Below are 25,623 nucleotides of genomic sequence, written 5' to 3'. Positions count from 1 at the left end.
CCATCCCTGGCTGCCTCAGGCAACCTCTGTTCTTCTCCCTGCCCTAGGGCCTTTGCACATCTTGTTCTCTTTACAGGAATACCATTCTGCTTCCCCTCCCTGTTTGTCTGAACAACTCATTCATTGTTCATGCACTCATTCAACAAAAATCCTAAGGGCCTCTCAGCCTGTGGACCAAGCACTGTGCGGGATCCCAGGAGCCAGCCTGTGGACCAGGCAGCTCAGGAAAGTCCCTGTTCTCATGGGGTGTGTGTTCTAGGAAGGAGGCAGATATAGACACCTAACTGCACCACTGAATGAGAGAACACAGTGAGTGGTAGAGTAATTAAAGGCAGGGCATGGGGTCAGGGAAGGCCTTCACTCACAGAGTGTTGAGAGGGACCAGTAGATAAACCGCTTGGGCACACAGGAAAAGAATTTGAGGGTATACAAAGAGAGGCAGGAAAACTTAAAGGAACAAAAGTTATGATATGGATATGTGTGGAGGGGAATGAGGAGCTTCCTTCCTTCTGCAGATGTCAGTAAGACTCAAATGTCCTTGCAGGAAGCCTGCTCTCCCACCCTTGGCAACGTACATGACCCCATCACCACCTGTCTCTTTGTCTGGCTCTCCTGTTCAGTTCCAGCAGCCATGAAGGGAAGGGTACCACTGTCACAGCCTTATGATTTATGCTCCAAGCTAAGAAGGGAAACAGGCCAGGGCCCTGCTAAGACTTGCTGGGGTCCCTAATTCTGCAGGTAATATCACATCAGGAGTGTCAAGTGCTTCTGGACAGCAGAGAAAGTGCTGGCCTCACCAGAAATCAATTGCAAATCTCAACCTTCCTTGGTTGGTACCTCTGCTGGGAGGAAGGAAAGCAAGCACTGGCTTCTCTCATTGCACGGAGATGTCCTAAGAGTGTTGACTATGTGTAGATGAACAGGAGTGTCTAGGTACAAACACTTTGTGTGTGAAACAGAAAGTATATGGTCACAGCTTGGAGAAAAGTCACGCACAGTGGAGTTGGCTGGAACGTGCAGTTTTGGCTGTTGACAGAGAAAAGATAAGCAGGGAGGGAGGAAGCCTTGGCCTAGCCAGAGGGTCAGCAGGTGCATGTGGGTGTGCAAGGGGTCTGAGGAGGCAGTACATTTGCAAAGCTGTCTTTGGTCACTTGCCATGTGGAGCAAAATGTGACTCATCATCCTTGCCTGCTCCTAGAGCCAAAAGTACCATGTCCATTTAACCAGGCCAGCAGGAGCCCTGCTCCTAGCTGCCTTCACCCTTGCCCTTCTTAACATTCTGGGGATGATAGGAAATATCAGGGAACAGCCAGGCTTTCTTATTTATTCTGGACCCTCTAAAGAAGCTTTGGGAAGGGAAGATGAACACTGACTTACAGATTAGAGTTGATTCTGTTATCTCCTTCAAACAGGAGTTTCTGAAGCACACAGCCTTGAACTGCTGCCAGAACCCCACAGGGACCACCCTGCAGAGAAAGACACATGTCACTAGCAGTGAAAATGGCCCCAAGAAGTTGTCCTTTCCACCCAACAGCCTCCAGTCCCGTCATGAGGGCCTTCAGTAAGGCGACCTGTCTATGTGTAGACTCCTAGGCCTCACCCTGCTCCAAGGAAGAAGTGACTATTTACAAAGTCAGGTGTGACGCTAGAGACATGACCATGGGTTTTCTATCACTCAGACAACACCCACCATGTCCGAGGATGGCCAGTGCACCCTTGTAGTTGTGGAGAAGAGAAGCTCAGCCTGACTGCCTGGCCATACCACAGAGGAAGGCAGAATCTGATAGTATTGGCCCTTTCTCCAACAACAGAAGCAGGGAAGGTTCCATGCCCAAGGAATGTGTTGAACGGAGCTGTCCTGCAGCCTCTAGCCACAGAGTGGGACGTCTTCAGGCCTTCTTGAGACTATCCTGCTGAGATGGCCAGGACAGGTGCAAAGCTTCCTCACCCACTGTGGCTGTAATCACCACTGCACGCTCTGCCAACACCTGTTTTGCACACGACACCCTGGCATTTCTTGTAGCACTGAACTCCCTGCTCTTACTCTCTGGCCTCCATTTTTGAAAGCGACCCTCTCCAGCTCTACCTGAGAATTCCCCAGCTCCTCCCAAAGTTAGGACTATGAAGGTTTTCAAAGCATCCAAGCATGCTCAAGGCCACCTTCTGCTCCCTCCTGGTGACATCCCAGGGTCACAGGAAGTAAGCTTAACTAGAATGTCCCCAGCAAGGATCACGGCAGCTCTTCTCGCTCTAGGAGCCCCATCGTAATTGCCTGTTCTATGTGGTAGGCCAGATCATGCCACAGATGCTCTCAGAGGTCACCACGTGAATTAAGGTCCCCACTTTATGCAAGATAACCCAGAAGAAAGGTCCCTGGAGACCCCCAGACAACTTGCCTTGTTCTGCACAATGCCGTATTTTAACGAGGCAATGTCATTGAAGGAAAAGTTCTGGAGTTTCCATTCTTCACTGAAGCAGCAAAAGGTAGAGCCGAACAGAAGGGTCTTTATCTCCTGGGGGGAAAAGCATTTTATTGGCTGTTTATAAAATGAACAATAACAAGGTTTGCAGCACAGGCTCAGCAGGAGTTGGTCTTGGGTTCTAGAAGGAAGTGCATTTTCTGGCAGTGGTCTCTATTTTGCAAGCCCATTCTTCTCATATTTGAGGAAGATAAACCTGACCTTAAGGGTCTTACCTCTGGAACGTCTGTAAAGCACACCAGCCCATGCTAACATGGGCCAAGAGTTTCCTTACACAAGCCTTGAAATATAAAACTTTGGCTTCACCAGGGATCCTCGGATCCTCCATCGGAAAGACTAAGTTTCCAACCTGACCTCACATTAAAATTATCTCTGGGGACACTTAAAAATAATCCTGATGAGTAGGCCACAGGCCAGGTCAATCAATCAATCCACATTCCTGTGGATGAGAGCTGGGTATCCATAGGTTTGTTTGGTTTTTGTTATTGGTGTGTGTGTGTGTGTGTGTGTGTGTGTGTGTGTGTGTGTGTGTGTGCGTGTGCGTGTGTGTGTGTGTGTACGTTAAGAATAAAAGCCATGGCTTTCTGCCTTTTCAGATTTTAGTTCCATTATCAGATTTTTAAAGTGCCCCAAAGGATTCAACTTTGCAACAAGGTTTCAGAGCACAGAGTTTGCAAATTATAGTCCATAAACTAAATCTGGCACCTACTTGGTTTTGTGAATAAAGTTTTACTAGCACACACACAACAATGGGTGTTGTTTATATTTGTCTCTGGCTACTTCTACATCACAACAGATATGAGTAATTGCAACAGAGATCATAGCCCTGAGCAAAGTCAAAAGCATATTATCTAGCTTTTGTTAAAAAAAAAATTCTCTCTAGGAGGCTACGTATAAGTGATCTCAAGTCTTATGGAAAACCCCACCACCCACAGGGCTTCTTACCATCTCCCAATCACGTCTCCATCCCTCCGGTTCTTCAACATCTCTAGGTTTTAGAGGACATTCAGTTTGTAGTCCATGTCTACTAACCTGAGTACCTTTGTCCAGAGTGGTACCAAAGCTACACACTGACAGGCCCTAACCTGAATACCTCTGTGCAGAGCTTTGCGATACCAATTCCACTCTGACACCCCATGAGAGTCTGCGGTTTTCAGTTGCAGTTTTACACTGGGTTGGGGGGAGGGGTACTCTGAGGCCTCAGGAAGGCACTAGGACCAGAGAGTCATCTTCAGCCCCTTCCCGGAGGCTCTTCTCAAGGTCAGCGTCCTCCCTGTGGACCTGGATCATTGTCCACTACAATCAGCTCTTTCACCTCTTCCTTTAGTACAAGGAATCTCTATGAAAGAAACACTAGTCTGCATGCTGCCATCAAATGTGGCTCACAACACACTGGATAAATGAATTCATCCATCAGGGCTCGGTTCCTCTTTTGTGTCACATACGACCATGAATGTGCTTGGGGTACATTTCCAAAGGCCTGAAAACTACAGACGTGTGTCTTCTGGGTAGACTCTGATACTACCCTCTGAGCCATAGGGACAGTTTTGGGACACCGGTGTGTTTAACACCAACCCAAAAGCTGGAGCCCTGTCCTCTCCCATCTGTGAAACCCACTCCCTTTGATTGATTTGGGACATCTTGCTGGGCAGTCTCTGGCTGCCTCCAAGGGCCCAGCACCAAGTGGAAGTGCCTTGTGCAGAGGACAGCAGCCATGGATGGACAGACATGGGTGGCCGGCTTTGGGTTCTCTTCCATGTGGCTCTGTAGCTTCAAGAGCTGGACAGAGAGCATAGGGGAACAAAAAATGGAAAGGGAAATAAACTCTAGAAAAATCTTTACATCATGATCTATGTGCTAAGTAGACACAGGAAAATGGAACAAGAAGTTGACTGCTAGGAGCTTCTAGATTTTCTTCTGCATCCTGGCTGAAATGCTGGCGTGGGATAGCAGGAACAACACTCCATCCTGCAGGAGCCTCCAGCCAAAGGAGGGGTAAGCCACCCTAGCAACTGAGGGTCCTGAGGAACAACAAAAGATCTCTGCCAAGGAGGCCATAAGGCAGGGAACCTACATCCTGCCGCCATAGGTCAATCCAGGAGACCACACGTTCATACCTGGGTATGCTGAAGAACTGCCAGCCCTCCCTGTCCTTCCAGCTCTGCAGCTGCCCAGAGCCTAGTGCATGAAGTTAGTGCAGGCACACAGCCAGTCTCAAAGGATAACTACCTCACTAATGCCACACTGCTGCAGGTAAGCAGCTCTGGACCATCAGAGAGCAGGGTCCTACAGCATCTAGAAGAAGAAAACACAGCCCCATCCCCACCCCTTTGTCTCAAGGAGGCAGGGGAGCAGCCAGGACTAACACTTTTGACTGTTTTCTTCCTGACACTAGGATCAGGTTCCTTACACATCACAGCAAAGTTCTCACTTCCACAGTGACCAGAACCACTGAGTCAAAAGCGTCAAAGTTGTGCCATCGGCATCAGGTATGTTCAATGTAGACTCCCTGAGCCTTCAAATCAACACCTACCTTAGCCAGAGAGAGGTCAATTGGCTTGGACACAGTTAGAAGCTTGAGCATTGACGGAGGTGGGAACAGGACAATGTCTTCCTTTATCAGTTCATCTTCAACATCCTCTGAAAGAAAACAAGGCCATGGCGTGTCTCAAGGGAAACAGAACAGGGAGTCACTCAGAGCACTACCACACAGAGGAGTTTGGAGAACCTTGGCTAAGTGCCTCAGCCTGGAAACCAACCTCTGTGTCAGGCCCCGGGGCTCCCCAACCAGGAAAGAAAGCAAGGAGGGGCCCACTCCTGGACACCATCCCACCTTCACTGTGCCACAGGTGGACAGAGTGAATCAAGCAAACACCTTAGGGCCTACAGCCAGTGGTCCAGGCCCAAACAGGCCCAGCGCTGACACAATCTTTAAAAAGGTGGGCAGGAGACACAAGTCTGTCACCACAGGGACACATAACAAGAGGTCAGCATTAGAGGAGTCATGGTAGTGTAAAAACAATAGTAAATTCTTACGATCATCACTATTATTTATTAAACATTTGAGTTGAGCAACCCAACCCCAATTTGGCCTTTTGAGAGCTGATTACTATTGTTCCCACTTACTAAAATGGCGTAAGGCCTAAGCAGTAATGTACCTGCCCCACGTTGGTCAGGGAGAAAGTGGCAGGACACCAGCCAAGCTGAGTGTAAACCAACTGGTACCCTGCCTCCCCTGGACCCCCACCCAGAAGGGACTCCATATCTTGGGTATATCCTCGCACATCTGGGGTGATCGAGGCTGAAAGCAATCCTGGCAGAGTGTGCAGCAGTGTCAGCAGCAACCTGTGACGTCTCAGCCAGCAAGACCCTCCATCCTGCCCCTCTCTGTACAGCATACACCAGAGTGCTAAAGGACCCCAGGAGAAGGCACCCTGGGGTAGGCATGCTGGCAAGGCTGAGCGCGAACTTCCCAGACAAACTGCCAGGGTGGGCCTAGCACTGGGGGGGTGGGCACAGAGGGTAACCTCAGGGCCCAGGACAGCTGCCCACTCAACCTCCTCACCCCATGGGGAGGGCCAGCCACCACACAGGGAAACTCATCCACTGAATAAAAAGACAAGACAAAACAGTGGGGGTATGGGCTGTTAGAAAGGGCTTCAGCAGGGCTGGGGGATGAGAGATGGAAGGCAAGTGGGATAAAAATGACTAAAATTCATTCTGTACATGTATGAAACTGTCAAAGAATATTTTACTAAGGCTGAACTTTAAGTAAGAAGCCAGATTTAAATGAGACCTTTCTTAGTTTGAATAGCCTTACAAAAATAACCAGAAATGGAAACCAGATGTTCAGGCAGCAATGTGAATGTATTTTAGAGACGTGGTGCTGGGTAGGAAAAGGAAGAAATCAAACGAGACGGCAAATAGACACATGCATACCAAGCAATGCACCACACTGTGCGGAACAGATGCAGCTCATGCCTAGATAGTGAGGGCTCAAGGGAAATCAGGGCAGAGAGGAAGAGAACACGCTGACAGGCAGACTTTGTAAAAATACATGGTGAGAGCAGAGATGTGTGGCTAATCCCACCACAGGCATCAGAGGCCCCAGCCTACCGGGCACAGCAACCTAAGTCGCCCTACCAGCCCTAAAGGGCTCCTTGCACTGTTTGGGTCAGCCGGGGGTGGGGGTGGGGGATTAAAAGGACAGTATTCAAGCTCATTTGGAGAACTCTGGTTGGTATATTGGGTGAGAGTGGGGAAGGGTCCGAGTCTGGGATGGAGGTCAGGTGTCTAGGAAGCAGGACCCCATAATGCATATGGGATGCGGGTGAGCTGAGGAGCAAGCAACCTCCTTTGGCTTCTGCAGGGAGGACCAGACCTAGCACAGGGAGCTGGTTCAGGACCACAGAGCAAGCCTCAGGGCCAGATGTGGTGAGACCGCCATGCAAGGGAAAACAAAGCAAGGAGGAACGACATGCTGGCCAAGACAGCAAACTGTGCAAATGCCAGTGGTTTAAGAACACTATTTTTAAGGCCATGATATGTGTGGTTGAACAGAAGCTAGGGGTTTGTTTTCCCATTTCATATACCCTTTGGAGGGGAAAAGAAATAATGAGGGGGCAGAAGGCATGTGGGTGGAGAGAGACAGAGAGAGCGAGAGAGACCGAGCAAGAGAGAGAGAGAGAGAGAGAGAGAGAGAGAGAGAGAGAGCGCCACATTTCCCTTCAAGTGGGATCCAAAGAGACCAAGAGGCACAGTGCTGATGCTATGAGATAGGGTCACTCTGACTTTGAACACACTTTGTAACCCAGGCTGGCCTTGAACCTAAGGTAATCCTCTTGCCTAAACTTCCAAGAAGCTGGAATTACAGGTCTGCATCACGAGCCCTGGTATTATGAAGTGCTCTATTAAACATCCATAGCTAATATACAAAGATGGGATGGGATGGGACAGTATGGGACAGAGAGGCCCAGAACTGATGGAGGTACCATTTGGTTCTCCAAGAAATCCCAGCCCAGATAAAGAGAGGGAGCACTTCAAACACAATGGAGTAGGAAGCTGGGCAAAGGATCAGGGGCAGAGAGGGGTGAGGGAAGCAGCCTGTTAGGGTGGCATGTGAGTAGGCTGTGAAATACTCCAATGGCTGACTAGGGACAAAGGAGCCTCACCCACTCTGCCCTGCCTCTTTCAAGAGTTCATCAGCTCCTTTCTGGGGTTCCTACATTGAAACCCATCCTGTACTAAGTCTATAGCCCAATGCATAGACCCAATCTTCAGCAACTCTTGGTACCCGGTGATTTGGTCCAAATCTTAGAACAACACTCAGAATTCTCTCTGCCTGCCTGTTCCAACCCCATTCTGATGCCCACTTCCCTTGGGCCCTGCTCCTCTCAGTGAAGCCTCTCTCACTCTCATAATTGCCTCTCCTTGTGCAGTTCCTTCATATCTTCCTTGAGTGAGACCAGGCCCATCCTTCAAAGTCCAGCCTAAATGCCACTGTTACAGACCTTCTAGGGCCCATCACAGAACTCTCTCCTGTATCTCTTGAAGTTCACACATTTCTATGGGAGAACACCTGTCTCTTTTGTCCCATCCAATTCTGCCCTCCAAGAAAAGATGTCCTCCACTCAGGACGGTCTACCTTCAGCAAAGTCTCACTTATGCCTGCAGGGGACCTCAAAGGCTCCTAACCCAGATACAGAAAGGATACAGAAAGGACGGCTAGTCCTCTCCCAGAATGCGCTGCCTCTTCCGTACCCCACATCTCCTGCCCCTCAAACTCTATCTGCGCTTCTCTTCCCTAACTCTGTTCTCATCTTTCCTTTTCCTTGTCCAAACCATCATCCAGGCCAGCAGCAGAGAGGGCCCCTCCTTCCAGAAAGCATGTGCATGTACTTCAAATGCTCTGGGAACTGCCAAAAGCCTTCCTTCCTAGAGGGGCTTCTGAAGGCCAAGCACCATGTTGCTTTGTGTCCAAACACGAGTCACTTTCATCAGAAAAGCTTCAAGAGCTGCACAGGCAGAGGCTTTGGATGCCAGGGCTTCTTGGCTCCATACTTCACTCTGCACAGCCATGGACAGGAGCCTGCCCTTCCTGGGCCGGGCCACATCATCCCCACCAGCGGTTCCTGGTGATTTCTGAGGCTCTGGTACCTCTGAAGTGTGTTGTGCAGCATAAACAAGCCTGCCTCCACGATCAGAGCCTGCCCTGTACTTTCAGCTAGATCAAAGCTGCACGCCCAACACGGGCACTTCTGAGAGTATGGCTCTCCTCCTACAGCTTAAAAAGAAATGCTTTAAAGGGAGAAAGAAGTGAACTAAGTGAATAGCTTTAATGTGCCAAACAAAGGCAAACAGGTAAAGGGGCTGGCATCCAGGAGGAGAGCAGACTCAAGAGTGCTCAGGTCCACCCTCTCATGCTAACTTGAGAGACTACCAGACTCTACCTACAAGGATTGCAGACAGAAAGAAATTGTTTCAAAGCTAGAGTGAAAATAAATGTTCTGTCTTGCTCTCAGAGTGCAGTGGTACAGGTACAGCCACTGTGTAAGAGGCACAGGTCTGAGTGAGGAAGCTGAGCCCCTCACCCTTCTTTATGCATTCTGTGTCTCAATCATGCTTATAAACCTTTGATGTGGACATGCCACCCCAGGCAGAGCTACCTCATATTTTGACCTGGGACTATTGTCCAAAAACATTCCAAATGGCCCCAAAGAGCTCCTGTGCCTGCAGCTGTGCAGTGAAGATCCAGTTCTGCAGAACCTAGTTTCTGTTGGCTGGTCTGGTTTGGTTTGGGCAAACAATCCATTCTTTGTTTATTCGGTTGGATGATTTGACTTGCTGTGGGAGACGTGGTCGAGCCATATGGTCCAGGCTGCCCTCTAACTTTGGATCCTCCTGCCGTACACCTCCTGGATGTTGGGGTGGCAAGCACGTGTGACTCCATCCACCTATATTACCAAACCCTCTTCTCTGTATGTTTGTTTGCTTGTTGTGTTTTTGTTTTATTTTTGAGGACAGGGTTTTTCTCTGTGTAGTAGCCCTGGCTATTCTAGAATTCACTCTATAGACCAGGATGGCCTCAAACTCACAGAGATCTGTGTGCCTGTGCCCCAGGATTAAAGGCATATGCCACAACCATCCAGCTTCCAATCCCTCTTTTAAGGACTATTTAGAAAAGAAAGGCAGGCGGTAGATGGAGATGCTAAGGAATAGAGGGCCTGAGGTTCGTGGAGAGGAGTCTCCCACCTGGAGAGAGCCACATATGCAGACGCAGCCCAGCCGGATGAGCCTCACCTACCCAGCTGCAGGGCGTCTGGCTTATCACCCGTCCTGTCAGACACCAACTGACTTTTCCTGAAAGAAAAAGAAAAATGTCAGTGTAGAAGAAGAGACTGCCAGAGGACTGCAATCCATACAGATGACCACAAGGACCACTGGCTGTGATACCCAGAGAGAGCCTTAAGCAGGCTGCGTGCCAGCAGAGCTCACAGACATGGCTGCGACACACTGTGGGGACAGCCAAGGTCAAGCCTTATCATCAGTGTCTGCCTCATCTCTCATGGATTCAAAGTCAGCTAGCCTTCTTCCTTCCTTTCTTCTCTCCCAGCTTTCATGTAAAGTACCATGTGTGGCCATTTAAACGAGACCTCTGGGATGTACCAATGTATGTGAAGGAAAGCGGCCCTGTGGTTCTGACTCGTTATTCATGTGTGTGCATTCAGAGCCTTCCAGAAAGACTCCGCCCATGTAGTAGCTGTGCTCAGATTTGTTTTCCTCCATCATGCATCAATCTGAACCAAAGGACACAGAACGCATTGAAAGTAACACTCTTACATCATCCTCCAAAACCTCACTCACTATGTTGAAAATGACAGTTCTTTTGAATATGGCATTGAAATATATTTTCCTCCACCGCCTTTGCACAGTAAGATATGACTGCAGTAACAATCATAGTCTCGCCTCGGGACCCTCCATTGAACTGGCTTCCTCCTGAAGATGTATGAAGGGTGTGTGTGAAGACTGTGTGGGACACACAGTTCTCAGACCCTGTGCCTGTGCTTCATGAGACTCTCATTTTCTCTGAGGCTCCAGAGTTCTGTCACACTCCCTCCCAGGCAGGCTGCTCCCCCTGTGCCCATTCCACTCAGCAAAGCCACTTTATTTTATTCAAACCCAAAGAATCTCAGAGCCCTGTGCCATCAGGATTTCACAGGGGTTTGTGAGGTATGGTGGTAGGATGCTCTGGGAAGCTGGGAAGAGGGGTCCGCAGATGCAGAGCTCCCCGCCTCAACCATGAGGCAAAAGTAAGTTGCACCATCAAAAGCCTCTTTCCTCAGACTCTCCCCAGTTCATGCACTATCATCAAGAGCCTCTTCCCTCAGACTTTCCCCAGTTCATCTGTTCCACAGCAAAGACTGAGGACTGGGCATTTTGATTGAAGAGATAGGGAACCCAGAAAGAGACAAAGAACATGAAGCCCAGGCACTTGCCCAAGATGGATTCTGTGAAGTATTTCAGAAAGGTACAGCAAGGACATCCCTGAAGCACTCCAAAGCCACTAGGGCCCTCTTAAACCTACTTGTCGTTGCTTCTTCCTCTCTTATTTACGAAATCTTAGCAGCCTCTTAATGCTGTCCTGACACCTGGAGTGGCCAGTCCTCAGTCCTCACATCTTCCCATGATATGTGTACAGACTGACAAGATACTGCACCCACTACACTTACTTAAAGGTCCCTGCTACCCCCTCATCACCATCACCTACGGCAACTCCATGTTTACCAAAAGAAGAAAAAAAAAAAGAAAAAGAAAAAGAAACCTACAGCATTAACAACAAAGCCCTCTCTGGCTCTTTGGATTATGTCAGGCACTAGACTATGTGCTTTGAAAACCTCAAAGGCTGTCTGTCTCTCAAAACTGTCTTTTGAAGTAGTTATTTCCCTCGGTGTCAAGAGAGGCACCACAGAAATTGAACTCAAACTGGACTCCAATGCTAACAGCCATCTCACCTAACTTCCTTGTAAAATATAAGCCCGGCCTCCAAACACTGCTCTGCAAGGCTCTACATGGCCTGCCACCTTCCCAGAGGCATCTGCAGCTGAGCCATCACACTCCGGCTGCGTTGCCCTGTGCTGAGAACGTCGGGATGAGCCACTGCGCCTTCTCACACATGCTGCCCTTTACCCTGAATACTCTGACAGATTCCCATTGCCCTAAAGCCCAGCTGCAGGGCCCTCCACCTAAAGCATGTTTCCACATCCCAGCATAAATCAGGCCTGTCTCCTAGGCAACAAGAGGGCAAGATGGTGTGGCAGGTAGCCCACAAAAATGTCCACATTCTAACTGCCAAAATTACCTTACAGCAAAAATCAGAATATGAAGGATCTGCAACAGGAGGGTGACCCTGGGTCTGGAGGTAGAAACTGCACGTGTCACAAGTCAAGGAGACCTAATCCAGGAGAGATACGGTGGTGAAAGCTGACGGTGGGCTGACACACTTTGCAGGTAGGAGAGTGCAGTGGGAGATCTAAGCATGCCAGCTCCTTGGCAGTAGTCCAGTGAAACTGATTTCAGATCTCAGCCTTCAGAATGTACTGTGAGACAATACATTCATGATGTTCAGCCACAGAGTGGAAGATTTACTGGGGCACCAAGGAGGGAAACTGGACCACAGCATTCTCTTGTCTCACTGAGTGCTGGATGTCCAGTCCTAGCCAGTGTTCCATGGAGGCTGTTAAATGATGCAATAACCCGCAGAAAAACTAGGTGATTTGCACAAGCCTACATGATCTAGAACTGCCAATCCAGGGACTCGAACCCAGGCCACTGGTTTCAAACACTCCACTCCGTTCACTCCTTTAATTTGCACATGCTGCTCTTGCCAGAAATTTCTATGGCATCCTAGAAATGGTATGACAGAGTCTCAAATGTTCCTGGTAGCTCCTGAGAGGGTGGGGACAGTATGTCCACTGGGCCAGAAGCAGCAGGGCCTCTCCCCAGTCATGGGACTTCCACCCAGAGAGCCATCCATCAGCCGAAGGAGAAGCAGAGAGCCTTTGTGCCCATGTCCCATAGATCTCCTCACCAAAGGAGACCTCGAGTGTGCCCACTCCCTCACACGTGGAGAATGTGCTATTGTTCCTTTCATGTGCCCCTCTGCGGCATGAGCACTGTGGAGTTTAAAAGGTCAGTTTAAAAGACTGTTCTTGCCTTTGAGTGAAAACTGTTAGAAACAACAAAGACAAAAAGATAAATCAAGGCTTTAAAATGCTTTCTCCAAGTGCCACTGTAGAGATAACCCAGAGACGTGCATCAAGGGCCAATGACAGACACGCATTTTGTCATACCAAGATGACCTGCACTCCACTTCTGTGCCTTATCACATCCCACAAGGGGAGCAAAGAGCCAGGGTCCTGTGTTCAGGAGTACAGGACCAGGGCTTAGGCCCTGAGTAACTGAATCCTTGTGCAGATAGAAAGAGCCACTGAGAGGGTGGCCAAAGGTGCCCTGTTGAAATCCCCAAACAAGCCAGGCTGCTGCCAAGACTGAAGATTCCTTACACAAACTGACAGCAGGCGCCCATTGCTGAAGACAACAGCCACACGACTCGCTGAACAGAGAGGTCAGGATGGAGCCTACACTGAACCTTCACCCCTAGGTCCTAGTGTCTTTGGTATGGGAAGGTACTCTGCAGGCTACCAAAAGAGAAACATAAACACTAACCCAGCCAAAAAACCTTCGACCCACAATCTGTCCTGTCTGCAAAATACACAAGGGCAATTGGTGGCACAAAGCAGGGGGAGCAGCCAACCAGTGTCTGATTTGGCTTAAGACCCACCCACTCCATGAGATGGAACCCATACCTGAAACACTGCTGGGGTAACCAAGATCTCTGGATAGCCCAGAGACCTAGGGGAAATCAAATACAGTACTATTGCTCTAAAAAACAAACACACAAACAAAACATTAACAATAAGTGACTCCTAATGCCATTCTTCTGCTGCTGTTCTCACAGCCTTATCAGTGCCTTATTCAGCCATCATCAGAGACAGTTACTCCGTCAGCGGATGGGAACAAGTACACAGCCAGACATTGTGCAGAGTCCTCGAAACACAGCTCTAAATGGGATGTCTCCACCAAGCCCCTCTCCTCAGAGCTCAGGGAGCCCAGTGGAAGAGGAGGAAGAGGATTGTAGGAGCCAGAGGGGAGGGAGGACACCAGGAGAACTTGGCCCTTTAAGGATGAAAGCTCCTATGAGCTCGCAGGGACCGAGACAGCGCAGGGCTGACACAGGTCCTCTGTGTACTGCAGACTCAGCCTTCAGTGAGTTTTGATGGGACTCCTGAGCATGGGACTGAGTCTGATCCGTATGCCCACTCTTGCGGCTCTCTTCCTTCTGTTGGTTTGTCTTCTCCAACTTCAATATTATAGTTTTGCCATATCTTACTACAGTTTATTTATTATGTTTCTGTTGTTAATCTCTTAGGACCCTGCTCTTTTCTAATGAGAGACAGAAAAGAAATGGATCTGGATGGGAGGGAAGGTGGGGAGGAACAGGGAGGGGCAGAGGGAAGGGAAACTGTAGTCAGGATGAACTGTATGAGAAAAGAGTCTATTTTTAATAAAAAAGATGGAAAAAAGAAAGAGATATCTCAGTCTCCTGTGCCCACCAATGAGTTAGTTACAGGTTCCAAAAAAGGCTACAGATAATATTATTGGTTTAATGTCAACTTCCCTGAGGGTCCTGTGATGGGAAGAAAACGTTCTTGTGCTTAAAAAAATTGAGCTGAATTTCATGATATCGACTTTTATTCTCAGTAAAACTGAGGATCAGTAAAGCAGCATGTAAACACAAATATGTACATTATAAGAAAAAAGACACACAGAGCTTAGCAACTTCTGGATTTAGGTGACTGATGGGGACACAGGTGGTCATTTACTATACTTTTGGTTTTACTGCAAGTTTGAACTTTTTTATGTTATGGGGAAAAAAACCTTAGTAAGCTTGACCAGCACATGGGAGCCAATGAGGAGACTATCAGGAGCTATTAGTGGACAGTGCCAGAGAGAGAAGATGAGAGGTCGCTGGGAAGAAAAGCACTGGAGTTCAATGTCCCCTGAAAAGGAGTCACCAAAGGGAAGAGAGAATAGAATGCAAGAAAATACTAAAAAAGGAGATTGCTAAAACATTGTAAACATAAACACGCATCTGGATGCATTGTGCTGAGAAGGTCAGAATGCCAGAGAACAAGAAAGATATTCGAGAAAAGCTACATTGCTTAGAGACAACTTGAACAAAAGACTTCTTCTCAATGGTAGCAATAAAGATAGGCAGACACCTTTCAGAGTGATTAGAAAAAACAACCACTGAATGGGAAAATCTGGCTAAAATTATCATTAAAGAAAAGCCAAAGACAGCCCCAGGCAAAAGCCCCAAGTTCATCCTCACAGACCTTCACTGAGCAATTACTGAAGGGCCTGTTTCAGGAAGAAGACAGAGCTATGGTAAGAGACTGGAAAGCATTTAAGGAAAACTAAATGATAACGGCGATAAAAAGCACTAAAAGTAGTAACGACCACACCTACTGGGAACTGTAAAAACAAAGGAGACACAGCGGCAAACAGAGACGGGGACAGGGAAAGTGGTCACCGAGCTAAAACTTCTCCCGCCTGAGGGGTAGATCAGTCTTGAGCTGCCAGACCAATCATGGTAAAGATGTACAAGTAGCTATGGAGAGTGAACTGCTATGTAATCTTCAAACCAAAGGGGAAGCACTGGGGAACTCCAACAAACATGCCACCAGAAAGCAGCCAGGCAGTTCCTTGATACGTTTAGGTTAAGCATCTGACTCTACAGCGGTAATCCTAGGCCAAAGAACTGAAGACAGGGGCTGGACAAACCACGCACAAGAATGTCCACAGCATTACTTACGGTAGCGCAAGGACAGATACTCGGAAAAGCAACAGAATACTAATCAACCACATAAAGGAATAGATACTGAATGTGCTACAGTGCCACTGAACCTAAAAGGGATCAGACAGGCATCCGCACAAACCTATTTGCGTGAAATATCACTTTGTCAGATGTCTTGAGCTAAGAGGCTGGGGGGACTGAGAAGTACAGCCTATGGAATGAAAAAAGGATCTTAGTTGAGGGAGGAAAGTGTTTTAGAACTACATAGATGGTGGCTACATGGCTGTGTTAAAGGTTTATAATGACAAAAGAAAAAGAAGAAAAAATAAAGAAAATGTAGTGTAACAAAAGTACAATGTAACAAGACAGAGAAAAGCTATTATGTCAGTGACCAGGGAAGGCAAGCTGATTAAACCTGCAGTGAAAAGAAGGACACAGGCTGGAGAGATGGCTCCGAATGGGAGCACCAGAATAAGAGCACTGGCTGCTCTTGAAGAGGGTTCAAGTCCCAGCACCCACATGGTGGCCCACAACCATCCATAACTCCAGTTCCAGGGGATCCAACGCCCTCTGCTGGCCTCTGCGATCACTGAATGCATGTGGTACACATACATAATACATGTGAGCAAAACACCCCATACACAGAAAAGGGAAATAAATTAATCCTTAAAAAGACACAGTCTGATTGCACCATCACCTGTGAGTTCTTTCAAGAGAAATTCAAAAGCTTAACAGCAGAACGGGGGAAACACGCCTCTTACATACTGTTCTAAAGCTCATGGGACAAAATGTTATTCTGGACGTTGGAATTAAACAGTATTAGTGATAAACCTACTTATTACAGAATGAAAAAGGGAAAATGTACCCACCATGAATCTCTGTACTCCTAACAGACCTCTCAAAAATATAGGAGCAAAACTCTGACAGAACAAAGGGCAAAGGCATAGTAGGGAGATTTAGAACAACTCTCAGCAAATAATACCTCAAACGGGGAAAAAGACAACTAAGAAATATTTGAAGGTCAAAATAATGTGTGATTTAACACAGCCAGCTATTAAACAATACATAATCCTGACATGTCCATATAGCTTTAATTACAAAAGCCGAACACAAGGAAGCTGGAATTTTCAAAATATTCCAAGCTATATTTCTGACTGCAAAGAATTTTTTTTTAGAAATCCAATAATAAAGACAGCCCCTCTACAGGCCTCCAAAAAAAGACATTAGTAATGCTAAAGAAATGAAAGTAGCCGTTAAAAACATTTCAAACTGGTTACACAGAAAACTCAACTCTAGGAAGCCGTTGCATGGTTAACAGCGGGGAGTGAGTGTCATAAGGAACCTGTTATTGTGGAAAGTTTACAGCAAAGAGCCAAGCCCTGAAGCAGCAGGGTTCAGTACAAGAGAAACGCAGGGGGAGTAAAAGTACTGGACTTGCAGTGAGTGGCACAGCAACCCCTAAAGCTGGTTCCCTGAGGAGACTAACAGAGGCACTCCTTTGGGGCTCCTCGTTCTGCTAGCCTGGTTCACCATAATGGACAAGGAGGAAGGATGGTGTAACCAACAATACTAAGAGGGCCAGGGAAGGGTTAAAACATTTTAAACAGAATGTCTTCCGTAAGAAGCAGATAACCAAGGTCAAAACAAAGCATTTGAAAACTAACAAGCCAAATTGGACAATTATTCTAGAAAGATCTCAAAACTAGGCCAGTCACATGGCACGTAGGTAAAGCCTGGTGATCAGAGCCTACTTAAAAGACGGAAGGAGAGAACCCATCGCACACAGCTGCCGCTGGAGCTTTGCATGCACACCACAGCACATGCACAAGCGCGCACACTTACTTACACACACAAAACAGTATTTAATTTTAAAAGAAAAAAATCACAAAATTGACTCAAGAATGAACAAAAACATCTGAAACTATAATCATACCAGGCAGCGTGGCTCGTGCCGTGGCCTGCATGCACACTCAGGAACTGGGAACAGAGAGGCACTCACTCCAGAACTCAAGAGCAGCCTGAGCAACATAGGTGCCCCGGTTCTTGCCGATTTGTGCTGCCGGATGGACAGAACGCTCCCAGGTTTCCTCCCTGAATGTAGCCTTTCTGATCCCAGACCCACTTGGGTACGGGTTTCAGGAGAGTACCCCCTGAAACTCTGCGGGAGAGACCAGTTAATCACTTCTTTGTGCAACAGTCTTCTTACTGATAAAAACCTCCCCTCAAAGAAGGCTGCACAAACTGAGTGAGTGGCTGTATCAAGTAAAGAGCACAGCCCACGCACGCGTGCACGCGCGCACGCACACAAGCAGCAGCTGCCATGCCCTAGCCGAGAAGATAACAAAGGAAGACGCAAGAACATCCTCCAGGGGTTGGGGATTTAGCTCAGTGGTAGAGCGCTTGCCTATCGAGCGCAAGGCCCTGGGTTCGGTCCCCAGCTCCGAAAAAAAAGAAAAAAAAAAAAAAAAAAGAACATCCTCCAGAAAACACACTGGCCTACGTAGGTGCGAATTGTGAAATGAAGCACGGGACAACTGCACTGGCCGTGAGCTTTAAGGAAAGGATGACCTCATAAGGATGCAAGACGTTAACGGTAGAAAATGCAATGATGTAATTCACACTGACATGTGAGAGATTTAAAATACAAATAACCGACACTGAAAAGGCACTTGATAAAAACAAATACCCACAGACACTCCTAAAGAAGGGAGCTCTGGACAAGCTCAAGGGATGACGAGATGACTTTCTGGATGCTGTGTAACGCTGCCTTGGGAGCATGTCCACATCCACAGGACATACACTAGAGGTATGCAGCAAGGGCAGGGACCCTGTCGGCGAGAACCACACAGGAATCTGGCAGAGCAGTCACAGACTGCACACACCAAACAAGACTGGCTCTACTGGCTGCACACTAATCGAGTCTTGCACCACCCCCACTTTACCTGAGGTGTCTCTGAGGTGCTCTAAGGATGCTAGCATATGGTGCTCCTGGGCTACAGCCCTGCAGACACATCCTACCTGCCCCAGGCCCCTCAGAGGTTCCCTCTGAGCAGCTGCGTGCTGCCCTTTTCCTGCATCCCCAGCAGAACCATGCTCTTAAAGACTGCTCTGTGGAGAAGCAGCTGCCTTTGTGCGTCCCATCCTCAGACCTGCTGATTCAAAAGGCTTTTAAAAACCTCTGGGTTCTCCATGGCAAAGATTCTTTTGCTTTTTCTTTTCACCTTGCTGTTCCCCATGTCTCTGGCTTCCTATGTAGTCACGGATGAAGTCCCTATGGGAAAATGGGGGTGCGGTGCTGAAGTTGGATGCAAACCAACTGGGAAGCCACCTGCTGGGGTTACTAACGAGCTCAGGAGAGGAAGGGAGTTCCTGAGCACCTCATCACTGGTGGCCAGGGTGACGGATGGGAGGCGTCCAAGCCTCTGGAGGGGCTTCCTCTGCCTCCTTCCACCACCAAGATGATCAGCAGATGTTTTTAAATTTAAGCCACAGAGAACATGAGGTCTCGGGAAGGACTTCAGGTTATCAAGAAGTCACTGTGTGCTTTAACCATCACAATGTGTAGCTTGGGGACTTCAAAGTCTCCGCTTCACACGCAACTTGCCAGTTCCCCAAATGTCAGCCTTCAGAAGAGCAGAAGGAAAAGCCTTCTCTCCTCCTCCTCCTCTTCTTCCTCTTCTTCCTCTTCCTCCTCTTCCTCCTCCTCTTCCTCTTCTTCCTCCTCCTCCTCCTTCTTTCCACTTTTACTCCTACTCCTCCTTCTCTTCCTCCTTCTCTTTTTCTCTCACCATCTTTTTCCTTTCCTCTTGAGGATGTGGAAAACCTGACTATAATTGGCTGGTCTGGTATTTCCTGTAAGAACGCTCTCTGCTTGGAACACTGTGAAAACAATCTGCCTTAACAATTCAACCCAAATAAATGATCTTCCTGCAAGTGGTGAAAATCCCTAATTGGGAATTGGGCCGCATACCCAGGTCTCTCTCATCCGGGTCCATGATGACGAAGGTTGGACAAAGATAGGCATCACCCGGTGATGACAGATTGGGGGTGGGGCTCTCATGGCCCTGCATCCTCCTGGAAAATGCATCGGCCCAGTATCTGGCTGGACGGAATGCACGTTGTACCCCGGCCTCCTGAACCATTGTTCTTGGGGTGATAATTGCTCAGCCTAACTCTCTTTCCGTATGTGTCCCTCCTGAGATGCTTTGGCACACGCCCTTGACAAGAAGTATGCAGAGCCCGGCAAAATCCAAGATCACGTCCAACAATTCTCCTTCCTGTATATCTATTCCATGAGTCAAGATGGATTCTGGAACATTCCAAGAACAAAGAAATTTACCCTAGTCTCACGTTCAGAGGGTTCTTTCAAGGGCACACAGTTTGCAAAACAAAACTGTACTAGCTTTGACCTTCCCTCATATTGTACTCCCTATTTTTCCATTTTGGCTCATGGTTTCTGCATAGTTAGTATTGAATGACTCTCCCTCTGGGAGCCCTGAAGCTCTCGGAGTTTACCATTTGACTAGAAAGTTAGAAAGCCATTCCAAACCTAGTCAAGCCTGGATACCTTAGAGCAGTGGTTCTCAAGCTTCCTAATGCTGTGTGACCCTTTAATAAGCTCCTCATCTTACCGTGACTCCCAACCACAAAATCATTTTTGTTGCCACTTTATAATTGTAATTTTGCTGTTATGAATCATAATGTAAATATCTGATATGTTAAACTCCCCCCAATGGGTTGTAATCCACAGGTTGAGAACCACTGCCTTAAGAAATGGATTGGGGGGGTTGGGGATTTAGCTCAGTGGTAGAGCGCTTGCCTAGCAAGCGCAAGGCCCTGGGTTCGGTCCCCAGCTCCGAAAAAAAAAATTTATAAAAAAAGAAATGGGGGCTGGGGATTTAGCTCAGTGGTAGAGCGCTTACCTAGGAAGCGCAAGGCCCTGGGTTCGGTCCCCAGCTCCGAAAAAAAAGAACCAAAAAAAAAAAAAAAAAAGAAATGGATTGGGTTAGGAGAGAATGCCGTTTTTTTCCCAAGATCCTGGGATGAGGCAAGGCCAGGCTCATAATCTTGGGCTGTAGACATTCTGGTCCATTCATTTTCAAGCATTCCATGCTAGAAGAAGAGGCCTTGGTTGCATTTTATTAATACTTAAAACACATAGGGCAGGTTGCCCTTCCTTCTGGGGACCATAACTCAGCAAAGCTTTGTGGTCCTTGTTCTGCTGACTCTTGTCCAGAACTGGAGTTTCTGAGTGTGTCTGAGTTCCGCTTCACTGGGTAACTGATGCTAGAAGGCAGAAGTGCAGTGCATAAGAAAAGGAGGCTGGTGTGACGGTGCATGACCTCAATCCCAGTACATGGGAGACAGAGACAGGCAGATCTCTGTGAGGTCAAAGCCAGCCTAGTCTACATAGCAAGTTTCAGGACAGCCAGAGGTACATAGAAAGAGTCTGTTTCCAAAAAAAAAAAAAAAAAAAAGTTTAAAAATGTGTAGAGGTAATGTCACTCCAAGAGAATAAGCATCTTCTTGGGAAAAAAGTCGTCTCTATGGGTTGCATCCCTGGACTATGGCCAAATTCATCAAGGCATCCAAACTTTTGACTCAGACGGACAGTAAACAAAACACGCTGATGCCAGTCCATGAACTACCTGCATCATGGTCTTGCCACTGCCCCTCTGCCCACTACTTGGGCTACCAGGTTCAGCCAAGCTTCACATGAACCTGGATGGAGAAGAACACTGAAGAAATGATGGGAAGTCTGGCCCATGCAGTCAGGGATAATCCAGAAGTGAGCAGGGCACTGCCAGGCAATGCAACCATTGATGTTACCTCTAGTGAGGACTCCACTCCTCCTTCTCCACCTCCCCAGGGGCATGAAGACTTGATGGAAATGGCACTTCTTAGCACAAAGCTTCCCAGACTTGCCTTCCAAGGATGGTATGAGAGTCTGGGACAGCAAGGATGTCTCCATAACCTTGAACCTGCCACAGGGAGACTAAAGTCATCCTCCGTGTTCTAAAAGGTTCTCACAAGCCACCAGGAAGGCATTGCATAAGTGGCCTGGGTTTCCACAGTGGCTGGAAAGCTATGTGGAGATGTTTGTTTAGCTGTGAGTAGAAGCCACACTGGGGCAGTCGTCCTACCCTTACTGTCACAGTCGTCCTACCCTTACTGTTGGCACAATGAAGGCCAACAAATACATCCAAGGAAGGGTTCCATGCCAAGGAGAAAGGTCAACTTTCCTTGGCCCCATCAAACATTCAGTCTACTTAGTTCTGTTTGGTTGAGTAAACCAAAGGACAGTGTAAAACAACTTCCAGGATGATGTATTTTCATTTTGAACACACCAACCATTCCCTGCTGATCAAATCATTAAAGATCTGGGAAGGGCAGGTATGAAACAGCACTGTCTGGGCCACAGAGATGGACCAACCATTCAGAAAGAGACAAATGAGAAAGCAACGTCATTCTTGTTAAATGACACTTGTGTCTCCAAGTGGCTTTCCGATGATTTGCCCTGGCCCGGATCTCCCTCCCTGACAGTCTAGGTGTTCTAAACACCAGCTTTGCCTTTGTGACAGCCACTGTCTGTTTTCCCAGGCACCTGCGAGCAACTCTCAAAACTAATTCTCACAAAGTCCTTATTTTCACAAATGGGGACACTGAGGCTCAGGCTTCAGCTGTCCCCTACAAACCAATCTCCCACACATAGGTCCATGGTGACACAGACGAAGGAGAAACCATACAGTAAAATGTTTCACAAATCCCTGTCACTTGAGATGTGGGCCCTTTACTTCAAGATGACCACTTATCTCAACAGTATGGAAGGTATTAATTTCATCCAAAAATTATAATAACTCAACTAAAGTCTCTTTTACCATTAAGTTCATGCAGCTCCAGGAGTCCTCCTTTACAAAGGGTCCTCAAATGTATCCAGGTCATTTGTTAATTTTAGAGAATGGGAAAAATGAAATTTTTTTTTATTCCTTCTCTTTAAAAAGTCCAACCAGCTAGGCGTAATGATGCAAATTTGTAATCTCAGCCACTCAGTAGGCTCAGGCAGGGGAGCACAAGTTCAGGTATGCCAAGACTACAGAGTGAGTTTAACTAAACAGTAAAAAGTAGAATTTAAAAAAGGGACTAAGGGATTTTCTCAGTCGGTAAAGCACTTGCTGTACAACCATGAGGAGCTGAGTTCAATCCCCAGCAGCCATGTACCAAGCTGGGCATAGAGCCCGTGCCTGTAATCCCAGCACTAGAGAAGCAGCCAGGCACATTCTGGGGGATCGCTGCCAGTCAGTCTAGGCAAATTGGCAAGTTCTAGACCAATGTGAGACCCTGTCTCAAGAAATAAGGTGGGGAGCAAAAGAGGAAGACATCCAATGTTGACCTTAGGCTTTTGTACACACAACCACACCCACGAAATGTTCAAAGTTGAAACAACGTGAAAGGGAAGCTCAGTGGTCAAGAACCTACCCAGCATGAATGAAGCTCAGTGGTAGAGACTTGCCCAGCATGTATAAAGCTGGTTTAACAATGAAGGAAGAAAAAAACAAAAACAAAAAACAACAACAAGGAAGAATTCTAGAGACCACCCGAACAGGGCACGTCTCTGGCCCAGGAATTCTGAATCTGTCTCTGAAAGTGACCTGGGTCCAGGATTTGTTTGTGGTAATAAGGATTGAAACCAGAGCCTTAGGCATGCTAAGCAAGAGCTTCGCCACTGGGTTACTTCTCCAAACCCCTTCCCACCCCACCTCTTACCCCTTTCTTGAGGTAGGGTCTAGTACATTGCTTTGACTGATCATTCTTTAGTCAAGTAAACCTTGAATGTGTCCCTCAAGTAGCTGGAATTGTAGAATTTCCCCACAAGGCCTGGCTCTGATATCTTTTCCTAATTTTTCTATTCCTTAAATCCCTAGGGTCCATGACCACTCATAGCTGGTGGATGACCAGAGGTCTCCTTAGGCACACAGGCCCAGGGGAGCCTCTATCTTGCCCCAGTTTGGGCAGAGAAACCAAAACTGGCCCCTTCAGTTACTCCCTTTTCCACCAACACTGCCCATCATGGAAAAAGAACCTCCAGGAAATTTTGACCTATTCTTAAAGCACAGAGGACAAACTGTTTTCTGAATATTTCTTAGAAGAAGGAAGGGAAGAGGTTGTCCCAAGCTCATTAACCTTGTAAGACTGAGCACCATACTACCTAATACACATAAACCAGAGAATTTTCATGAGTAAGCCAGCCCCGACTTAGAACCAGCTCACTCTGGGCTAAAATTAGATGTGTCACTGAGCCAGCTAGGCTGCCTCCTGTGCCTCTCCTGGCAGCCATTTTCACTAGAAATGAGGTGTGACTACTCCTGAGTCCAAACTGGGGATCCCCTCCCTCTCTGATCCCTGGTCTCTAAAGCAGGTCCCCAGCTATTAAACACAGGCAGTTCACATGTGGGGAGCCTGGCAGATGGAGTGCTTACTGAGAAATTAAGATGTGGCAGAGGAATCAGCTATTCAAGGTTGGTCTGGTAAGTGGTACTTACCACTGAACTGATACTTTCTCTGAGTCCCAAAGCTGGAGAGCACACAACTGCCTCAAGAAGTCAGTACATGGGGATTTCAGACTTTTACATTTCCCGTCTGGATCCCTTGGTGGTAACAGATTTCATGGGAGTTTGTGAGGAAGTGTGGGTGGGTGGACGGGGGAGATGACGTAAGAAACACAATCTCTTTTCACCTCAACAGTAAAACTTCTGCCAAGGCCTGGTGTGCTGGTGCAAACTTTTAATCCCAGCAGGTGGAAGGCAGAGGCAAGAGGATCTCTGAGTTCTACACAGTGAGTTCCAGGACAGCCAGAGCTACATAATGAGACCCTGTCTCAGAAAAAGAATTAAGCAAAAATAAAAACTTCTGTCATAGCAGAATGACACTCTTGAAAGACTCTGCATTTACTGGGTTGTAAGGATCTGAATCTAATGAAACAGACACCTATCTCTCAAACCCCCAAGTTCTCACTTCTCAGCCTTCACCCTCTGCCATCCGAAGCAGCCCACTGTGCAGAGACATAGACTAGACTACAGTCCCTGAATCATAAAGGCAAGAAATAGCCCCAATAACACAGTCAGCAGGAAGCGCTTTAACCAGTGGTATCTGGAGCTCTTTCCAGAATAAATATAATCCTTTTGAAGCAACTAGTACCACGCCACGCTGTCTGCTGTAGGAAATGTCACGTTGAACCTCATGAGGTAGGGCTAATCAAAGGGTCAGGGTTTGAAGAAAACATCCAGGGGGTCAGAAGAGGGTTCTGAGCCTTGCAAGGTCAATGGAGGTGACGTGCGTAGCGGGGGAAGGACAGAAGCCAGCTTTCCAGTGCTCAAAAGAGCAACCCAGAGGCAGGTGCTACCCACGCAGCTGCTACAAGCTACCAGTTCTGTGACAGCCACGGTTCCTAGCAGTCACCACCATATAGCAAAGGAGCTGCCCCACTCCTGATCCTCAGTCGTGTCAGCATGCACCCTCAATCTCTTGGCTAGCCCAATTTGAGCCATCACCATCCCTGATTCCAACATTTCACAGCACTATGACCTCGCCCATTTTCAGGGTCTTTCCTCAGTGGTAGAAGATACATGCTATCCACCACTCACTTTCCTTACCTGTTCCTCATGCTTCGAATCCTCCTCCACAGAAAAAACATAAGTCAAGTCACATATCTGTGTGTCCTTCACTTAGGGTGACAGGTCACATTCGATCTTTTCTATCAACACACACATGCAGACACACAAACACTCATTCCTTTTCAGGGGTAGGAGGTTGTTTTGTTGAAGCATTTGAAAGCAAGCTGTGAGGTCACGCCACACCACGGCTAAGTACTTCAGCCTGCCTCTCCTAAAACAGCATCACTCCCCTGAGAACTCTATGTGGCTTCATTTATATGATGACACTTTAAAGCCAGGATCCTTGTCTAAGTACTCCCAGACTCCCACATTTAGGACCCATTCCCTTTGGAGTCATTTTCTTCCAAAAGAGGAAGAAGAGAGCAGTTGTAATGACTCTGCTGAATATTAAATGAGCTAGCTATGCTTTTGTTTTTAACTAAAATGGGTTATGTTCAACTTTTCTCCATTCCCTCCTAGAGCTTTTAAGGGTGGCTAATTGCTCACATCTAGGATAGAAAGTGACTTGAGACCTATTGGGAAGCTTTGTTGGGGCGCAGGGGTGGCTGGGGCTGTA

General features: G+C 47.5%; 1 protein-coding gene across 2 annotated transcripts in view; it reads right to left on the bottom strand.

Moving 5' to 3' along the window:
- Mindy4 (MINDY lysine 48 deubiquitinase 4) overlaps positions 1–25,623 on the bottom strand; it is a 110,978-nt gene that overhangs the window by 52,154 nt on the left and 33,201 nt on the right. For both annotated transcript variants that reach the window (NR_197244.1, NM_001431721.1), the window contains 4 exon segments: positions 1,378–1,466; positions 2,397–2,513; positions 5,014–5,120; positions 9,784–9,839. Coding sequence is in view for 1 of the 2 variants with exons in the window: in NM_001431721.1 (NP_001418650.1) it covers positions 1,378–1,466; positions 2,397–2,513; positions 5,014–5,120; positions 9,784–9,839 (369 nt within the window). In the remaining variant the exon portion in view is untranslated.

Source organism: Rattus norvegicus, chromosome 4 (assembly GCF_021556685.1).
Source record: "Rattus norvegicus strain SHRSP/BbbUtx chromosome 4, alternate assembly SHRSP_T2T, whole genome shotgun sequence".
Classification (NCBI taxonomy): Eukaryota; Metazoa; Chordata; class Mammalia; order Rodentia; family Muridae; genus Rattus; species Rattus norvegicus.
Note: the sequence above shows the minus strand (reverse complement) of the source record. Positions and strands in the feature narration are given on the sequence as shown.